Source organism: Peromyscus maniculatus, chromosome 8, assembly GCF_049852395.1.
Source record: "Peromyscus maniculatus bairdii isolate BWxNUB_F1_BW_parent chromosome 8, HU_Pman_BW_mat_3.1, whole genome shotgun sequence".
Lineage (NCBI taxonomy): Eukaryota > Metazoa > Chordata > Mammalia > Rodentia > Cricetidae > Peromyscus > Peromyscus maniculatus.
The window spans coordinates 57245426-57266328 of record NC_134859.1 but is presented as its reverse complement, the minus strand read 5'-3'; the positions used below and the strand labels follow the sequence as shown (position 1 = coordinate 57266328).

Sequence of the window (20903 nt, the reverse complement as noted above, 5' to 3'; positions counted from 1 at the left end):
ATATATAGTGCGATATGCAATATGACAATAATATTAAATATATATCAATATACCGAATATCCTAAACAGAAGTAGAACATATATAAAGTATGACAGATATAAATTTACATTTGTATCAATATAAAAATGTTTCAAATAAGAGTAGAAATATATGTACATTATAACAAATATAGTTCTGTATTTGTATCAATATACAAATTATCTTAAACAGGAGTATAAAAATAGTTTACATTTGTATCAACATATAAGATTCTATAACAGTACAAATTACAGTGCAAATTATCTAAGGTTGCTATTTTACTAAGTTTGTTTACTAGTATATACAATGATTTACCATCATATCTTATACCTATCCGTTCCATTTCTTCTCCCCCCACCCCCCCCCCTTTTTTTTTTACAATCCTGAGTTAATATTTTCTTCCACCCCCAACCCTATAACCGTCATCCATAACCCTGAGAATTATGAAACCTAAGGGAGAAGGGGCGTTGTTTTCTTAGAATTGCTTCCTGCCGTTTAGGGGGTGATGTTATCTCTGTTGGGTACTGTGAGAAAGCTCAGATAGTTAAATCTCAGTTAAACTAACTGTAGGTTCTACAGCAAGTCTTAGAGTAATGGGTATGATTGTCTGAAATTCTGGCAAGAAGTGTAGTATGATGATGATTACCATGGCATCATTCTGGATTGGGTGCCTTGTAAAAAAAAAAGGGGGGTGGGGGGAATTGGCGGAAATGGCGGAGATGGTGGAAATCGGAGCTAGCACTCTCCTGCCTCTTTCGCTGGTCTGGGGCTAAGCTAGGGAATTGAGATCGGACTAGCTGCTCCCTTTTTCGGGAATGGAACCGTGTAGGTGTTCCCTGGTTATATGGAACTTTGCAGGCAGGTTTAGGTACCCGCCAGCTAGGGAGGAGACGGCGGGAGCCGCCCAGGCCTTTGGAATTTGCCCCACGTTGGACGCCAGATATTGGAGAAATTATTTTGGCCACTCCACATAGTTAAAAGGATATTTATTTAATGGCGTAACTCACAAATTAAGTAATGGGTAGGTCGCAGGGTCTGGGGAAGGTGTAACGCAGTCCAGTGGTGTTCTCCGGAGCTCTGCACAGTCAATCTGCACCGGTCAGCGTCCTGGCACCGAGAGAGCGCCCAGAGAGAGCACTGGCCCACCCAGCTCTCGGGTCCCCAGGCACCTCCCCTCGCCCCGCCTCGTAGGCGTGACAGTTGCCAGAGTCTCAATGGGGGTTGGAACTTCCAGAACTAAGCTGGAATGGCTACCCACTACACAATCATCTTACACTAAACACCAATACTGATTTTCATATACTTTTCCTGACATGAAATATTCTTCTCCTGCTTTTTTATCACTCATAACCACCATTCTCAACTTATAAAATCAAGTGGCCAACTGAGGTTGGCAAACATTGGCCAAATATAGCCAGGTACCTCTGTAAGAGTGTGTGTGTGTGTGTGTGTGTGTGTGTGTGTGTGTGTGTGTGTGTGTGTGTATGTGTTTCAATAGGGTTTGTTAACCCCGATCACAAAAATTTTAAATTAAACTCATTAGGAGTCTTAGAGATGGGAATAAGGAAAGCCAAACTTAAGAAACAAAATTTCTTCTTTTTCTCATATTTTAGAATAACTTTTTTTCTTATGGCCCCATCCTGCTCCTTCTCAAATTCATGATCTCCTTTTTTTAATTACTATTGTTTTACACAAACACATATACTTATGTATGTATATTCAAATAAATATTTAAATGCAACTTCTGAGTCCATGTAGTGTTGCTTGTGTGTATACAATTATAGAGCTTCTTGAGACCATCAGATGTTAAAAAACCATTAGGGAAATATCCCTGGGAAAGACTAATGCTCCTTCTCAGCAGTCATTAAGTGACCATAGCTTTCATCTAGAGATTGCTCCCTATGAGATACTCCCATCCACAATGGCATATCAGCAGGTATGGTCATTGTTCATGTCTTCTTTAAGCAGCCATATTGTTAAGATTTTATGGGTGCAGCTTTCTGCCATATCTTTAGACACAATCTTAAAGGAGCCTAGGTGTCTGACTCTCACAATCTTCTTCCTCTTCTGCAATGTTCTCTGAGCATTAGGTGTAAGGGTTGTGTTGTCAATGTATCCGTTGGAGCTATTTATCTTACCAGTCAATTATTACCTGCATTTTAACCAGTTTTGACTTTATGTAATGGTCTCCATCTGCTTCAAAAGAAGATGCTTGATGATGAATAAGACCTACATTCATCTCTGGGTACAAGCACAAGTACTTAAAATGCAGTGAGGGATTAGACTGGTTTAGTACAGTGACAATAGTAGCATCTCCTCTAAGATCCATGACCTCACTAGCCATGGGTGGTTGGCTAGGTCTACAGCACAAGGCGTTATTTCCTTCCTGATGAATGACCTTGAGTCCCATTATGTAGCTTTTGGTTACCACCAAGATATAAGTGCCACCATTGCACCTTTAGGGATATCTTGCCATGGTGATAATCATGGTTCATAGGTGTCACAACTGGTTAGGTGTCTTAGTTAGGGTTGTTATTGCTGTGATGAAACACCACGACCGAAGAAATTTGGGTGTGTGTGTGGAGGGGCTATTCAGCTTATACTTCCACATCACAATTCATTATGAAAGGAAGTCAGGACAGGACTCAAGCAGGGAAAGACCTTGGAGACAGGAGCTGACACAAAAGCCATGAGGAGTGCTACTTACTGGGCTTACTTGTTAGGGTTTGCTCAGCTTCCTTTCTTATAGAACCCAGGACCACAAGCCCAGGGATGGCACCACATGTAATATACTGGGCCCTCCTCTGTCAATCACTAATTAAGAAAATGTCTCACATGCTTGCCCACAACCCATCTTATAGAGGCATTTTCTCAAGTGAGGCTCCCTCCTCTCTGATGACCCTAGCTTTTGTTGAATTGGCATAAAACTTCCAGTATGGTAGGACTATTGGTTACTTTCCACCATTGGCAATTAATATAGCATCCTTCAGAACTATGAAAGCTAATCCTCAAGGAGAAAGGTTTCTGGATCAGATATACCATGAATCCTCCAAGTCCTGTGTCCAAAATGTGAGGTGTTTTCAGAAATAAGGACTTACCTTTAACTTCTAAGAGGCAACCAAGAGCATGGGAAGAGCCCATATTGTTTTAGGAGAACCTGCACTCCCTTGACTAACAACTCAATGGAAAGTTTCTCATTCCTGTTAATAAAGTTATGTTAGATAGCATATGGCTTTTAGAGGAGTCAACATCATTACAAATAGAATATCTTCATTAATGTGTGTGTACATATGTGTCTATATATGTGTGTATATACATGCACTTAAGAATATTAGATGTAACTTTAAGTAATATAAAACAATGTGATTCCCTAAATAGTATCTTTAGTGTTGTTTATCCCTCTTTCTTCTACTTCTATATTGTCCTCTATGCCCTCCTCTATAAAAGCCCTCCCACCTCAATTTTCCTAATCCCTCTTCTTAGAACCTGTGTCATTCTATTCCCCTTTCTAGAGTTCCTCCTCAGATAATGGTTCCTTTTCTCTTCCCTGGTTTCTGCAGTGACTCCAGGTTACATAACATCTGAAGTTTTGTATGTAGTAATCATAAATGAGAGAGAACATGAGTGTGTATTCCTAGGTCTGGGTAACCCAGCTTTATATATTTTCTAGTTATACACATTTACCTGTAAAATTCATGATTTCATTTTTTACAGTTAATAGTATTCCATTTTGTGTATATACCACATTTTCATTATTCATTCATCTGTTGAAGCATTTGTTTTGTTTCTATTCCCTAGCTCTTGTGAATAGAGAGACTATGACCATGGCTGAGCAAGTTTCTGTGGAGTAGGATGTTGAGTTCTTTAAGCATATGCCAAGGAGTGGTACAGCTGGATCAGATGGTAGGTCAGGTTTCAGTTCATTTTTAAAATTTCCACCCTGACTTCCAGAGCAGATGGACCAGTTTGCAGTCCCACCAACAGTGAATGAGGGCTCTGTCTTCCTTCCTTGCTTCCTCCCCACCATTTGTTGTTGGTTGTTTTCTTAATCTTAGCCATTCTGCCTGGGGTGAATTACAAAGTTGTTTTATTTTGCATGTTCCTAATTGCTAAGGATGATGAACACTTTGAAAGATATTCCTTGTCCATTTTTATTTCTTCTTCTGAAAATTCTCTTCAAATACATAGCCCATTTTTAATTGGACCATTTGGGGTTTTTTTGACTCCTTATTTTTTGAGTTCTTTATATATTCTGTATATTAATCCTCTGTCAGATGTGTAGATTGTAAAGATTTTCTCTTCACTCAACTTATTATTTTCTTAGATGTATAGAGTTTTTAGTTTGATGAAGTCCCATTTATCAGTTGTTGGACTTAATTTCTGGGCAAATGGAATCCTATTAAGAATTTCCTTTCTTACATCTATATCCTGTAGGGTACTGACTAGGTTTTTCTAGCAGTTTCAGTGTCCAGATTTCACAGGTCTTGAGCCATTTGGATTTGAGTTTTGTGAAGGGTGATATAGAGGAGTCTAGTTTCATTCTTATAAATGTATGCATCCAGTTTCTTTCAGGGCCACTTGTTGAGGACATTGTCTTTTGTCCAGTGTACATTTTTGGCATCTTTGTTAATTATCAGATGACTATAGTTAGGTACATACATGTTGTGATCTTCTGCTTCTTCCACTGGTCTAAATGCCTGTTTTGTGCTGTTATCAAACTTTTTTAATCACTGTAGTCCTGTAATGAGTCTTGAAATCTGGAATGGCAATTCCTCTGGCATTGCTTTGTTCAGGATTGCTCTGGCTAACAGGGGTCTTTTGTGGCTCCATCTAAATTTTTGGATTTTTTTTCTCTATTTCTGTGAATAATGTTGTGGTAAAGTGGGTATGGTGGAACACATCTGTTATACCAGTTTTCAGGAGGCAGAAGCAGGAAGATCTCTGATAGTTCAATGCCAACCTCATCTGAATAGTGAGTTTCTGAAAAGCAGAGCTGTATACAGAGACTCTATCTAAAAAATGTTGTGGTGGGTACAGAGGCTGAAGAAATTGCACTGTGGTTAAGAGAATTTATTTCTTTTGCAGAGGACCTAGGTTTAGTTCCCAGCATCCATGCAGTGGCTTATAACTATCTGTAACTCCAGTTCCATGTCCTCTTTTGACCCCCACAGGCAACCAGGCACATATGTGGTACACATACATACATCCAGGCAAAATATTCATAGACATAAAATAAAATAAATAAAATGCTTCCTAAAAAGGAAAAAAAATGACTAATGTTGTGGCCATTTTGACTGAGATTGCATTAAATCTGTAAATTACTTTTACTAAAATGGTCAATTTCACAATATTTTGCCAATCTCCAAGCACAGAAGTTCTTTCTATTTTCTAATGCCTTCCTCAATCTGTTTATTCAGGGATTTGAAGTTTTTATTTTAGATTTTTTTGTTGTTTGTTTTGTTTGTTTTTTGAGACAGGGTTTTTCTGTGTAGCTTTGTGCCTTTCCTGGAACTCACTTTGTAGACCAGGCTGGCCTCGAACTCACAGAGATCCACCAGGTGCTGGGATTAAAGGCATGCGCCACCACTGCCTGGCTAGAATTCTTTCACTTATTAGTTAGGCTTATTCCTAATATTTTATTTTCTTTGATGCTATTGTAAATGGAAAAGTGTCTGTGATCTTTTTCTCAGTATTTGTTGATGGTTCATAGAAACTCTTGATTTTTGTTAAGTTGATTTTTATAACTTGCCACTCTGGTACAATTGTTGATTATTTTATAAAGTTGATTATTTTATAAAGTCTTCTGGTGGACTTTTTGGGATCTCTTACATATAATGTCATACCATGTGTAAATAAAGATAATCTGACTTCTTTTCCTATTTGTATCCATTTAATTTTTTTCTCTTGCCTTATTGCTCCAGCTACTACTTTGAGCACTATATGAAAAGTATTTTAGTTAGGGTTTTTATTGCTGTAAAGAGACACCATGACCAGAACAACTCTTATAAAAAACATTTAATTGAGGGGGCTCACTTATAGTTTCAGATGTTCAGTCCATTATGATCATGACGTGGAGCAAGGTGCCATGCCAGCAGATGTGATGCTGGAGCTGAGAGTCCTACATCTTGCAGGCAACAGGAGGTCAACTGACACACCAGGCAGTATCCTGAGTATATGAAACCTCAAAGCCTGCTCCCACAGTGACACACTTCCAACAGTAGTTATAGCCCAGATTAAAGGTGTGGCCTCCAGCCACAAGGTCTAGATTAAAGGCCTGTGTCATTGAACCTCCTCCAACAAGACCACACTTCCTCCAACAAGGCCACACCTCCTAATAGTACCACACCCTATGAGCTTATGGGGGCCAAATACATTCAAACTACCACATTTCACTCCTTGGCCCTCATAAACCCTTAACAGTATCATAATGCAAAATGCATTCAGTCCAGTTACAAAGGTTCTCATATTCTATCACAGTTTCAATGTTTAAAAGTCCCAAGTTCAAAGTCTTTTTTGAGATTCGTGGATTCGTGTAATCTCTTAACTATAATCCCATTTAAAGTCAAATCAAAAAGCAGATCATATACTTCTAACATATAATGGCATAGGAGATACATTACCATTCCAAAACATAGGGAAGAGAGCATAGTGAGAAAATACTGCACAAAAGCAAGACCAAAACCAGTTGGGCAAACTCCAAACACTGCATCTCCATGTCTGAGGTCTCCAATTCTGTTCAGCTTTGTTGACTGCAACACACTTCTTTCTCTTATACTGGTTCCACTCCTTGTTAGCAGCTCTCCTCAGCAGGTATCCCACAACTCTAGCATCTCTAATATCTTGGGTAATTACAAAATTCCAACCATCCAATATCTGGGATCCACTCATGATCTTCTGGACTCCTCTGGAGGGCTTGGGTAACTTCTCTGGCTCTGCGCTCTACAGGACACACAGCTTGTCTTCTAGGCTCCAGCTGGCTCCACTCCACTGCTGCTGCTGTTCTTGGTGGTCATCCCATGGTACTAGCATCTCCAAAACACTGGGATGTTCTGCTACAACTGGACTGCACTTTCACCAATAGCTTCCCATAGGCTCTCCTCATGGTGCCAACCCTCAACTTCTTTGCATGACCCCTTCTGTCCTGAACTTTCAACTGCCACTGAGGCTACACCTTCACCAATGGCCTTTCCTGGCCTCTCACAGTACCAAACTAAAATATTTAGGAATAAGACTAACCAAGAGGTGAAAGACTTCTACAATTAAAACTTCAAATCCCTGAATAAACAGATGCTCTCTGTGACCCCTTCATGCCTTAAAACCCAGTACCACATGGGTGATGCTTACAGATTACCAAGCTCAGCTGCCAGCAAGGTGCAACCTTGGCTGCCTCTTTCACTGTGGTGATATATTGTGTAGCCTGATATATTATGTACCCTAATAAACTTATCTGGGGATCAGAGGACAGAACCAACCTCTAGATTAGACATAGAGGCCAGACAGTGGTGGCACACATCCTTAATCCTATCACTCAGGAGGCAGAGTTCTGTCTGGATCTCTATGAGTTCAAGGCCACACTGGAAACAGAGCCAGGCAGTGGTGACCCACATCTTTAATCCCAGGACTTGAGATCTCATGTCTTTGCTTGAGAAGGAACACATGCCTTTGATCACAGGAAGTGATATGGCAGGACACAGGAAGTTATATAAGGAGTACGGAAACAGGAACTTGTTCCCTTGAGATAGAGGATTTCATAGAGATAAGAACATGGCTGGCTCGTTCTGTTTCTCTGATCTTTCAGCTTTTATCCAAATATCTGGCTCTGGGTTTTTTTTTATTTATTAATAAGACTGTTTAGCAATTCATGTGGCTTTTTCCCTTTCCTGGTAGGGTCTGGCTTTCTCTGGATCTCCATCTTGGGCTGCTATTACACTAGGTAGCTGCCTTGAAATCCTCTCAGGCATCTACTGTTCTACAGAGAAGCAGTCAGCCCCATATCTGAGTTGTCATTGTTGAAAAATTTGTGAGTCGATTAAGATTTCTTAAAGGGAGAAATTAGTTAAAAGATAATTTTTCCCACATTAAAAAATGGGAAACATTTTTTACAATGGAGGGTGTTTGGTCTCTGTTTGCTAAAACATTAGGCAGTCTGGAAATGGAACAATTAAAGAGAGGATAATTAATGTTGATGGGATTTACATACAATCAATAATAAATATTATTTGTTTGGTCATTTCTGTTACATAATTTTAAAAGTTGGTTAATGTGAGTACCAAGATAAAAATTTTAGAAAAATTTGTTAAAACAAATCATAGAGAAATTCAGACCCAGACAAAAGAATTTAAAGGGGAATCTATCTCAGCATTGCATTATATGATTATAGACAAACAACCTAAGGCTTTCAAATGACCAAATGTAATCTCCTGTAACCTTACAGGAACTGCCAAATGCTCAAGGCCATGAATGAGCTGATTGGACACCTGTGCAAATGTTAGATTTGAAGAATTTTAAAGAAGCTATAGTGTCATATGGTATACATTCTTCATTTGTGAAGCAGATGTTAAACTCATGGTCAACTTGTAATAGATTTATCCCTAAAGACTGGAAAGATTTGGTTACAATGGTCTTAGAAGCTGGTTCCCAGTTACAATGGAAGACCTGGTGCAAAATGAGGCTAAGACCATTGAACAACAGTGTAGGGCTAGAAGTATGGAAATTCCTCAAGATCAACTTCTTAGAGAAGGTGATTATGCTGATATACAAAGACAATCTTTATATGATGACCACACCCTAATTTTATGTCAAATGGCAGTCTTGAATGCTTGGGACAGAATTGAAGAAGTAGAAAAGAAAATTGAGTCATTTACAAAAGTTATACAGGGCCCAAAAGAAACCTTAATGGATTTCTTACAAAGGCTGTCTTCAGCAGTAAACAGAATAATACCAAATTCAGAAGGTAGACAGATAATAATTAAATCTCTGGCTTTTGAAAATGTTAATGCACAATGCAAAAGGATATGTAGGCCATTAAAGGCAAGATCAGCACCCTTGGAGGAATGAATCTGAGATACAAATAATATTAAATCTCATGACCATGATGATACTTGGATAGGAGAGGTGATTTCCAGAGGTTTAAAGGAAAATAGTAATGTCAGATGTTTCAAATATGGTAAACAAGGTCACATAAAAAGGGACTGTACACAGGGCATTCCTAAAAACAATATTTTTTCAAGGAATTATCCCAACAGAATGCCATTCCCTTCTGTATTGCAAAAGGTGTGGTAAAGGCAGACATTTGACTAACGAATGTACACCAACAAGGGACAGACAAAGCAATCCCTTGCCTTTTGGGGGGGGGGGAATACCCTAAGGGACCTCTTGCAGGCCCCTGTGACAAATTCTATTTACTCTTTTCCTGTCACCATGGGAGAAATTCTTTCCCAGAGCAATTAAAGATCCTAATTCCTATTGTAAAAATCCATACTGCTCTGAATGATAGAACAGCTACAAAAGAGAGAACAAACCACTCAGGAAAAACCATAGATCAAATTTGATAAAGATTAGATTTAGAAACTCCCCAAAGTTAGAGTTGGGGAATGGTTTTGTTTTTTGTCTTTTCAGGAAAATAAAAATAACCATCTTGAGAAATTTAAATTTAATTTGACCTTTGGACAAATGACAACTAAGCATCCAAAGAAGAAGAAGGAAGAACTACCTGGGAAATATTACCAAGAAAAGGAATAGTCTGGCCTAATGCAATCTCTGAAGTTTCCAAAAAGATGATGGGATCTCAAGATGATGATTCCACATGGACTACAATAATGCCATTAAGCTGACAAACACCACCTAAAGATCAGCTTTGGACTACAAACTGCTCAGGACAATTCAAGATGGCTAGCTGAGATGATCCATCCTCACAGACTATTTGATTGAGGACTTGAGATAAGCCCTGCACTTTCTCATTATGCAGAGACTGGACAAATGATACAGCTAACTCTCTCAGGATTTGACAACTAACCCAAAAATTTTCTTATCAGGATCCCCTAAAGATGCCATCACCCCCAGACAGCAAGAAATAATTTTAAGACATGATACCCACATTTCCAAAAGATGGAGTGAGTGGTTTTTGGTCATTCAATGTGTTATGGATAATTGTCATTGTTTAGGATGGTTGATTACAAGTTGTTAATTGATAATGGTCAGGAAAAAAGCTAAACAAAGGAAATTAGATTCAGGGTTCTTGTTTTAAAAAGAGGATATAGATAAAACATAGATTATTGAATCTACTCTGGAAAGAAAAGAAAGAATATAGATATGGTAAGATAAAAAGGTAGATAATTGAATCTACTTTTAAAAGGCATCTACTAGTTTTAAACATTTTACATTGGATTGGATTTTTGTATATTGTATACAAATTATGTATATTGGTACAAATTTGAGCTTGACTTTGTTAGAAAGTACTATATATATACATATATATATATATGTATTTCTATTCTTGTTCAAGGTATTGTACCTATACAGTTCATTTAACAATGTAATTGCTAGTCCTTGAAAGTTATTATTACCAACTATTTAGGATAATAAAGAAATGCAGGTGAGTAGTTAGTCATTACAACCAAACTTGTAATCGTATTAGGTATATTTTCAAAGGCAAGCAGAGATATATTTTAGATAGACAAGTCATCTTCAAACACTTCAGAGATCTACAGAATATGGCATTTAAGATGTTTTAGTAATATAGATTTTTTTCTTCTTTTTTTATGACTATGAGACATGTCTGCTCCTGGCAGCACCAATCTACTTCAGAGAAGATGATGGGCATTGAAGAAACTCCTTATGGAGTTTACATTCACTGTGGCAAAAGTTAGCCACTAGGCAACAAAGTGCCCTTACCTCAACTGCTGACAGTATGCTGTCCAAAATGGACAAGTAAGACACAAAGTAAAGGACTGCCAATCCTTGCCAAGACAAGGTAGGAAGGGTCTTTAGGAAATCCTGCTTCACAGATGAAGCTTATGCTAGGCTTATAGGCCATGTTGCAGAGAAATCTTGTGTGACTAAAGAAACAGCCAGCTGTTTTCTCACATTTTTTGGAAGTCACTTGCTTGCACTTCCTGCTTACTCAGTTAATATTATTTCCTTCTTGGGTCTCTGAGGAAGTTGAAGATTAGATAGTTATAGTTTTCCTTGTTAAGACATTCAGAAAAAAAAATCACTGAAGAGGTGTAAAGTGTAAAAGTTTAAAAGACATCAAAAGATAGTTTTCATTGGTAATGCAAATTATGATAGAAGGTGAATTAGACACAATCCTTTGGGTTCACAAAGATAGGATAGATAATGCATTATTTTCTCTGAATTTGTCAAATGTTAATGTACTGGATTATACAAAAAGGAGAAATGTAGTGATATAATGTGTACCCTTGATATATTGTGCACCCTAATAAACTTATCTAGGGATCAGAGGACAGAACCAACCACTAGATTAGACATAGAGGCCAGACAGTGGTGGCACACATCCTTAATCCTATCACTCAGGAGGCAGAGATCTGTCTGGATCTCTATGAGTTCAAGGCCACACTGGAAACAGAGCCAGGCAGTGGTGACCCACATCTTTAATCCCAGGACTTGAGATCTCATGTATTTGCTTGGGAAGGACACAGGCCTTTAATCATAGGAAGTAATATGGCAGAACACAGAAAGGTATATAAAGCGTGAGGAAACAGAAACTTACTCTCTTGAGATAGAGGATTTCATAGAGATAAGAGCATGGCTGGCTTGTTCTGTTTCTCTGATCTTTCAGCTATAACCCCAATATCTGGCTCAGGGTTTTTTTATTAATAAGACCATTTAGCATTTCATGTTATATTCATTCTTTCTGTCAACTCTTTTGTCATATTCCCCAGAGTCTTGGTGACCCCACTTAGACATCCTATTTAGGACCAAGAACTCAACAAACACTTAATCACCATTTTGACTACAAGTCTCTATATTAATTGTTGCCCACTGCAGAGAGAATCTTCTCTGGCTAGGGTTGAGAGAAATATTAGTCAATGGGAATAAATATAAATATTCAAAAGGCAGTTTAATAATATGTCCATTTGGCAAAACAACAGCAATAAGTCTTCCCCTAGGGCCCATGACCTTCTGAGCCATAGACCTTGGACCATGTTTACGATACTAAGCATGCTCTGTCCCATAGAATTCAAAGTTAATCAGCAATTCCTCAAATCTAATCATAAAGCAGTTGGTTACACTATGACCTTCATGCTACTGTTGCACCAGTGAGCATGTCTTGCCTTACAGGTTAGTATTGTAGCATTCAGAGTGATCACCAGAAAGTGGATTGATGGATTTTCTCCCCTAGCAGCCTCATAACAGCTAGCATTATGAAAGCTAGCCATGGTAGAAGTTTCATGTATGTTCCAACTTGGTTTCTCTATGTCCTGTAACAAAAGTATGTTCTGTCTTCACAATAGGGTCTTAACTCTAGTTCTGGTAGACTACCAAGAGCTAGAGCAACAGGCTTTGCTGTTTTTAGAGTCTCTACATCCTCCCTGACCAGTAACTCTTAGGAAGTTACCCCATACTTGGCATTGGGGTTTCCCTTTAATAACTCATGTCGTCTAAGGAAAGCACTGTTTACCCATTGCTTAATAGCTTACATTTATTTAAGTCATATTTTTTACTAGCTTAATGTCTTAGGTAGTTAGAGTTACTATTGCTGTGATGAAACACCATGACCAAAGCACCTTGGAGAGAAAAGGATTTATTTGACTTATGCTTCATCAACACTGTTCTTCATCAAAGGAAATCAAGACAGGAACTCAAACAGGGCAGGAACCTGGAGGCAGGAGCTGATGTAGAGGCTATGGAGGGGTGCTACTTACTGACTTGCTCTACATGACTTTCTCATACTGCTTTCTTATATAACTCAGGACCATCATCCCAGGCAGGGATGCCACCACCCACAATGGGCTGGGCCCTCAATCACTAATAAGAAAATGCCCTACAGACTTGCATACAGCCCCATCTTAAGGAGACATTTACTTAATGAGATTCCTTCCTCTCTAAATTCGCTAAAGATGGCTTTAGCTTGCATAAAGTAGACATAAATCCATCTAGAACACTTATAAAGTAGTGTGTTTCTATACAAATAATTCATACATTATTAGTTTGTGTTAACCAATCCTCACCCATTCCTCTCTCCTGACACACAATCTCTATCTTCACTTACAATGTGAACCCCACTTTCATATCACATGTGTTCTACTCTGTTTGCACTCCATAAGACCTCTTACCCCAGCCCTCCCTTGGGCTCATTATAGTTTCCTGAACACTAGAGACACTCCAAATAAATCTCACATGGACCCACCTCTAGATGAAAAGGTACAAGCAATTAGTGGCTGCTGAGAGAGGGAGAATCAGAATTCTCCAGAGATGAGCCCCTTGTAGGTTATCTAGTCCCAAGTGGTCAGCATTAAGTACATAATAGCAACACTAAATAGACTTGGCAGAATGTGTGTATGTATGTATGTATGTATGTATGTATGTATGTATGTACCTATGTATGTATTATGTATTATGTAAAAATCAACAAAGAATAAAAGGTGAACTTAGTGGGAAAGAAGGGACACAGTAGAAATTAGAGGATGTGGAGAAGTTAGAGAATGGGGGAAATGATGTAAATATAGTATGCATGTAGGAAATTCTCCAAAATTAACCTAAGAGAAACTTAAAAAACAAATTATACATATAAATCTAAATATATCAAGCTAGGATTCACAAATGACAGAGAAAATGTACATTTGTCTCCCTATGGATGACTTATCTCACTTAGAAAGATATATCCTATTTCCATCCATTTTCTAATGGATGAGTTTTTTAATTGGCCTTTTCATTTATGTATGTACTATGGATACATATGTGTATGTGTATTTGCATATGTTGGGCATACATATATTTGGAATTGCACTGTGTGTGTAGGTGGACACCCTAAATTGATGTTAAGAATCTTCTTCAGTTGCTCTCCCTTTATTCATTGAGACAGAATCTCCCATCATATATATCCAGAGCTTATCAATGGAACAAGTCCCTAAATCTTGCTCTAGGGATCCCCTGTCTCAGCTTACTGGCCTGAAGTAACAGAGGACCACAGTGTAAACACAGCATGTGCATGGGGCCCTGGGATCCAAATTCTAGTCCACATGCTCCTGCTGATAGCTCTTTAACTTCTGAGCCATCTTGCTGCCCCAGTGGCATTTGGGGTGTGACAGAACTGAAGAGGATTTAGATGTGTAGGTGGTAATAGACACATTCAAGGTGGAAGATCCTGGAGAGCATAGCCTAGGAAGAACTGAGTCCTCCCTTTGCACCTGGGCCAGACATGGCCCGAGTGAAGCAGACTTTGGTCATAGATATGAGTGGCCAGTGTGCTGTACTCAGATGTTAGAAGTCTTCCTACAAAGACAATAAGAGCTGGTCTATAGATCCTGATTTCAGAGGCAAGTTGGCCCCTGAAACCAGTCTCTCAAGGGACAATTCTAACCAAACTTTCATCACACCTTAGCCAAGGCAGTACTGGCAGCTGCCTTGTCCTTTGGGAAACCGGCAGATGATGAGCAATGAACTTGGATTTTGGTCCATGGAGCATCCTCCTATATGCTTTATCTTGAGTTAGTTCCAAAGAAGATGCTGAGATGAGATTTGTGGTCATGACAAAAACTAGAGAGAGGACTTCTCAAATGCACTGGTTGGAGAAGGGGGTGTAGGGCAGGAGGAAGGAAGCCAGCGAAGTGTGCTCTGTGAACGGTGGGGCAGGTTACATCAAGAGCAAGTGTGTTAGTTGTCCATTGCCAGGACAGGAAACAGAGAGTGGGTAACTTTTGTTGTTGTTGCTTGTTTATTTGATTGACTGACTGGCTGACTGACTGACTGATTTTAATACCCCAGAATGATTCCAAATTCATCATATGGAAAAGTTGGCCCTGAGCTCCTGGTTCTCCTGCCTCTATCTTCTGAGTGATGAATTACAGGACTATACAACCATACTTAGTGGTTATAGTTTTTTGTTTGTTTATTTGTTTGTTTAGAATATGTATATTTAATTATAGTTCTGGAATCTGGAAGTCCAAGTAGAGATTACAACCACTCAACTTAAGAAGAAAAGTATACAGGCAAGAAGGTGCCTACAAGAAAGAAGGGGAACCCCTTCCCACTATAGCTTGTTCATTCCTAGAAGAAAAGTATGAACAATTAAGGGGCCTGCTCCCATGACTCCACACACTCACACTAGACCCTTGTCCCTATACTTCTACACTGGCAACTGAGTTTCAGTGAGAAGAAAAGACATTCAAACAGTACCCACAAATAAGGCTTATTGTCACCAAACATACTGGAAGAAACTACAAAATACATGTGGGATTGCCAGGGCCATGGACAGGGGATCAAGCCTTATGATCTGAAACATAAACACTACAGCATTCCTAGACCATCACATCAGACACATGCTGGTAGCAATAGTTTTATTAGAAGTGCAGCAGGTGGCAACTGAAGTTCAGGTGTCAGTCTACCAGAAGAATATCTCTCTGATGGATATGTCTCATTCAAGCAAGGCTTAAGAGAATACAGACTCCAGAATGTATTTTGCTTCTGTTTTCTCCCTGCATGCTGCTACTACTATGTATATGGCATGGAAATTCCCCCACTGCCTGTGTATTTATCTCATGAATATATTCCATTTACTGGGCATATGTATATCTGTAGATGGTCAAGAAGATGATTTCTTCTTAATCTGTATAATTTTGTTGAATAAAAATAATAATAGGATATTTTTCATAGCTAGGCATGTTGTTACATACGAGGCCTGTGAGTCATATCTAAAAGCTGTTTTATATCAGAGCTCAGGCATATATAAATTAGTTATATCTCCCCAGCACTAAGACATCTGATTTAAGGCTTCAAAGTAACTTTAGGTTAATACCAGATGTCTTTATAATGGATTTAAAAATATACATTCTCAGAAATAGAAATCTAGATCACAAGGACATACTAAGCTGCCTGGCCAGGTTGTAAACACAAAGACAGCACAGTTATTGCTAGCTGGCAAATGGTTAAATTCTTACAACCATTCCTGTCCTCAAATTGTAAAAATGTGTTCTGACTAGTAAAAGCTACGGAAAATAACTTGACTCTGAACCCACTAATGAGGGCTGTAAGTGTTCTTAGACAATTAGAAGTTACACACAGGATAGGAAAATATATTTCAAGATTTACAAACCTTTTGTCATTACTGTGCCTTGGAGAATGCCATAATGAGCTCATATTAAGAAATTTAAAGTGAACCTGAATTTCAACCAAAGCATTTATGACACAGCTCTCTTTCTCTAAACACCTCGAGAAAGCCCAGCATTTCTGTCAATTACAAAGTGTTAATTTAAAATGTTATTACAGTTAGAAATATAGAATATATGCACAAATTCCTTATTTCTCTTAGATTCCTCAATAGTTTGACAATCTCTATAAATAGATAACAATAACTAGAACTTTCTTTGAAGTTGCAACTGCAAGATTACAGCCCCACAATTAGAGAGCTAAGATTTATTACATATGTGTCATCAGAATGGGTCTGTTTCTTATCATTTCCTGAAATGTGACCTTGAGGTGGGAATGGGGGGTGGGCTGGGGGAAGGGGGAGGGGGGCGAGAGGGGGAGAACAGGGGAATTTGTGGCTATTATGTTGAACTGAATGGTGTTGTAAAATAAAAAAAATAAAATAAAAATGTAACTCCTATATTCTGCATGAAATAGGCTATTGGATGGATGGATAGATAGATAGATAGATAGATAGATAGATAGATAGATAGATAGATAGATAGACAGACAGATAGATAGGTAGATAGATAGCTGTTGAGACAAAGAAGAGCTAGAGCCAACATGAGAAAATAGACAGAAAAGCCAAGATGGGAAAAGAGAGCAACACAAGAGAATAAAGAAAGTAACCATCAGAACACGCTCGTTCCTTTCCTAAAAACCTCAGATAGATAAGGTTCTTGAGCCCCTGCTACTCTGTGGCATTTTCTTTGCTACCATGCGAGCAGCCTGGAAGCTGGTCTTACAGGCTACATTAGACACAGTCTCAGGACTTAACAAAATGATGTCAGGACTGCAATGGTGGGGGCCAACGGGATCTGTCAGGAACAGACATTGGCTCCACTGGCCATAATTCCTTCTAGTACTCCCTGGCCTCCTGCAGGGAAAGACCACAGCCCCAAAAATTACAAATGGGAAAGCTGAGCTTAGAGAAGCTATGGGATCATCCCATAGACTGAATGAGGACAAAGTTGCTTCTGTGAACTCACAATTTATTCTTGATCCCAAGAGTAGGTCTAGCACAGAGTAAGACATTGATAAATACCTGGTGTGTGGGTGAAGGCCAAACAGAATTGTTATAGGTCAAGTGAATAATTGAACTAAATTCTTCTACTATAAAGCTCACCTACTTTGCACTGTACTGTTCAGATATCCCAGCACCCACAGAGAGTCTGTCGTACAGCTTAGATAGATGCCTAAGCTTGTCTGGTTGTTGAAAGATGAAGAGAAGGAAAAAAGAAATAAATGAAAGAACAAACAACTGTACTGTGTACACTTATGCTCCATCTTTTTCTCCTTTATTTAGGAATCATTCCAGAAATATATCAGAACCAAAGAAGAGAGAATCTTTACCCCACACAGACGTTGAAAACAGAGAATTTGCTCCAAAATTTCACACAGCTACTACTCCTACAAAATTCTTGCCCAAGAGGCTGGGAGACCTTGGTCAGGAAAAGCTGGCATCAATGTGTAGCAGAGGAGAGAGGACATCTGATTGAGACCAAAGACTTATTTCTCCCAAGCACAGGTACCCAGGAAGAGCCTCAGTTAGTCATATTAGAGGGGGCTGCTGGGATTGGGAAGTCAACCCTGGCCAGGCATGTGAAGAGAGCCTGGGAGGAAGGCCAGCTCTACAGGGATCGCTTCCAGCATGTCTTCTACTTCAATTGCAGAGAGCTGGCCCAGTACAAACAGCTGAGTCTTGCTGAGCTCATAGCAAAAGACCAGGCTGTGCCTGAGGCTCCCATCAGGCAAATCCTGTCTCACCCTGAAAAGCTGCTCTTCATCCTGGATGGCATAGATGAGCCAGCATGGGTCTTGGAGGAGCAGAATCCTGAGCTCTGTGTGCACTGGAGCCAACAACAGCCAGTGCACACACTGTTAGGTAGTTTGCTGAGGAAATCCATCCTGCCTGGGGCTTCCTTGCTGCTCACAGCTCGGACAACAGTTCTGAAGAAGCTCATTCCTTCCTTGGGGCAGCCACGTTGGGTGGAAGTCCTGGGTTTCTCTGAGTCAGGACGGAAGGAATACTTCAACAAATATTTTACAAAGCAAAGAGAATCAATTGCAGCATTTAGCTTCATTGAATCAAACCCAGTGCTCTCAACACTATGTTTTGTGCCCTGGGTGTCCTGGCTGGTCTGCACTTGCCTGAAGCAGCAGATGGAACAGGGGGGAGACCTCTCAATGACTGTTCAGACCACCACAGTTCTCTGCCTGAAATATCTTTCCCAGACTCTCCCATCCAAGTACCAGGGAAATGAGCTCACAGGGCTCTGCTCACTGGCTGCTGAGGGCATCTGCAAAAGAAGGACTCTGTTCAGTGAGAGAGATCTCCAGGAGCAAAGGTTATCTGAAGATGTCATTGCCACTTTCCTGAAGATTGGTATCCTTCAAAAGCAACCCAGTTCTCTGAGCTACAGCTTCTCTCACTTGTGTCTCCAAGAGTTCTTTGCAGCAATGTTCTGCATCTTGGGAGATAATGAGAGACATGGTGATATGGAAAGCTACAGAATTGTGGAAACACTTATAGAAGTATATGGAAGACAAGATCTGTTTGAAGCACCCACCATATGCTTCCTATTTGGACTTTTAAGTGAACAGGGGATTAAAGAGATAAGGAAGATCTTCACAGGCCCCTTGATCCTGCACACACCGTGGAACCTGCTGGGGAAATCCAGTACATTGCTCCAGCATCAGCAGCTATATTCTCTGGGGTTGTTTCATTGTCTGTACGAGATTCAAAATGAGGATCTCTTGACAGAAGTGATGCATGATCTTCTAAAAATGAGGGACAATGCCCTGACAGATATGGCACACCCAGTGTTTCAGACAAATGTGAAGCATTTGATTGTCCAGACAGATGTGGAGCTCATGGTGGTCACTTTCTGCATTAAGTTCTGCCACCATGTGAACAGGCTTCAGCTGGATGGGGGTGGACAGCAAGGACAAATGCTGATGGCCCCCAGGATGGTTCTGTGAGTATCCAGACACAGCCCTTTGTCCAGATTCCCTGTGGATCCCACGAGCACACATGTTCTGAGCACCAGCAATACTCTTAGCTGCATCAAGGACAGCATGATACAGATCATCAGTGACATCTAACTGCTGAATCTGACTTTTTCTATTTGTCTCTGTGTGGTTGACCAGGGGTGGACTTTGAACTTCTGTCTCTCCCTATGCCTCAGTGAAGACCACACACCTTCTCAGATTCAAATCATCTTTACCCTTCAGAAGGTTCAAATGGCCTACAATTACTGATCCTCTCTCTTACCATGCTTTCTCTCTGAAAAACTGCTCATTCAATTCCTGCAGGCCCTATCCCTTATCCCCATGACAATGACCTTGAAGTCTTCCCTGATTACCTCAGAATGCATATGTAAGAGATTCCCTATATTTTCCCTATCCAGATGACTTCCTTGTTTGTATCAATTAAGGCAACATGGCCCTGGTACTCAGCCTGAATGCTTCCTAACTTCCTGCCAATCCTAGAAGCAAGGTAGACTTCCCCTTCCACTGTGCTGCAGTGGTGACTCAGTACCAGGATGTGTCTCTCTCCCCTCTAGATGATGCACACCATCAATATTCATTAAGTGTTCATTTTATGACAGTCCCTATCAATTAATTACAGGAGGAGAACTACAATTACTGCCATGAGGACCTCAAAAGTTGGACATAATGCAGTCAAGTACACAAATTACATAGGGTGTGACTCTTGCATTGGTCAGGCACACACCTGGTATCAGGGAAGGGAATCCTCACTCAAGTGGACCAGAAGGGAGAGATTCTCAGAGGAAGAGATGTTTTTTTCTTTGAGTATTTTGTTTCTACACATTGAAGCTTTTCCCCCAGATAAGCTGAGCTGGGCTTGGCCAGCATACATTTGAAATCCCATCATTTTGGTGGCTAAAACTGGGAGATTACTTGAGTTCTGGCTTTTATACCAATCTGAACAACACAACAAAAGCCCACACAAAAAGTAAATGACTTAAAAGTAGCAGAATAACTGTCAGAGAACAGGAAGGGGATGAAGAGAGGAAAGAAAACAGGTCAGAGAGCACAGATGTGATCAAAGTGTGTTGCACACATATTGGAATTTGTCTCAATGACTCATTATATATGATTAGGATGGACTAATAAAATTCTGCTTCCTGTAGAAGAGTGAGGATCTATCAATTATCAAAAAAAATAGTATCCTCCAGAATTCCATTTCTCAGAGAGGACAGCATTAAGAACTGGTATAGCTGAGCTTGGTCATGCATACCTGTCATCCCAAACTCAGAAAGCTGAGGAAAGGTCAGAAGTCCCAGTCTAGCCTGGGCTACATAGTGTGGTGCTGTCTCAAAATATCATGAGATAAGGATGTAGATCATTAGTAGAAAGATTGTCTTGATTAATTTGGGTTAAGTCAATGTGGTAGTTTGAATGTATTTGGCCCCCTAATCTCATAGGAAGTGTCACTATTAGGAGGTGTGGCCTTGTTGAAAGAAGCATGTCACTGTGGGGGCAGGCTTTG

General features: G+C 39.7%; 1 protein-coding gene across 1 annotated transcript in view; it reads left to right on the top strand.

The window, feature by feature from the left end:
• Positions 1–20903, top strand: part of LOC102903863 (NACHT, LRR and PYD domains-containing protein 1b allele 4-like) — an 84972-nt gene that overhangs the window by 35260 nt on the left and 28809 nt on the right. Inside the window, exon 5 of the mRNA XM_076542819.1 lies at positions 17694–19365. Coding sequence (XP_076398934.1) covers positions 17694–19365 — 1672 coding nt within the window. The remainder of the gene's footprint in view (positions 1–17693; positions 19366–20903) is intronic.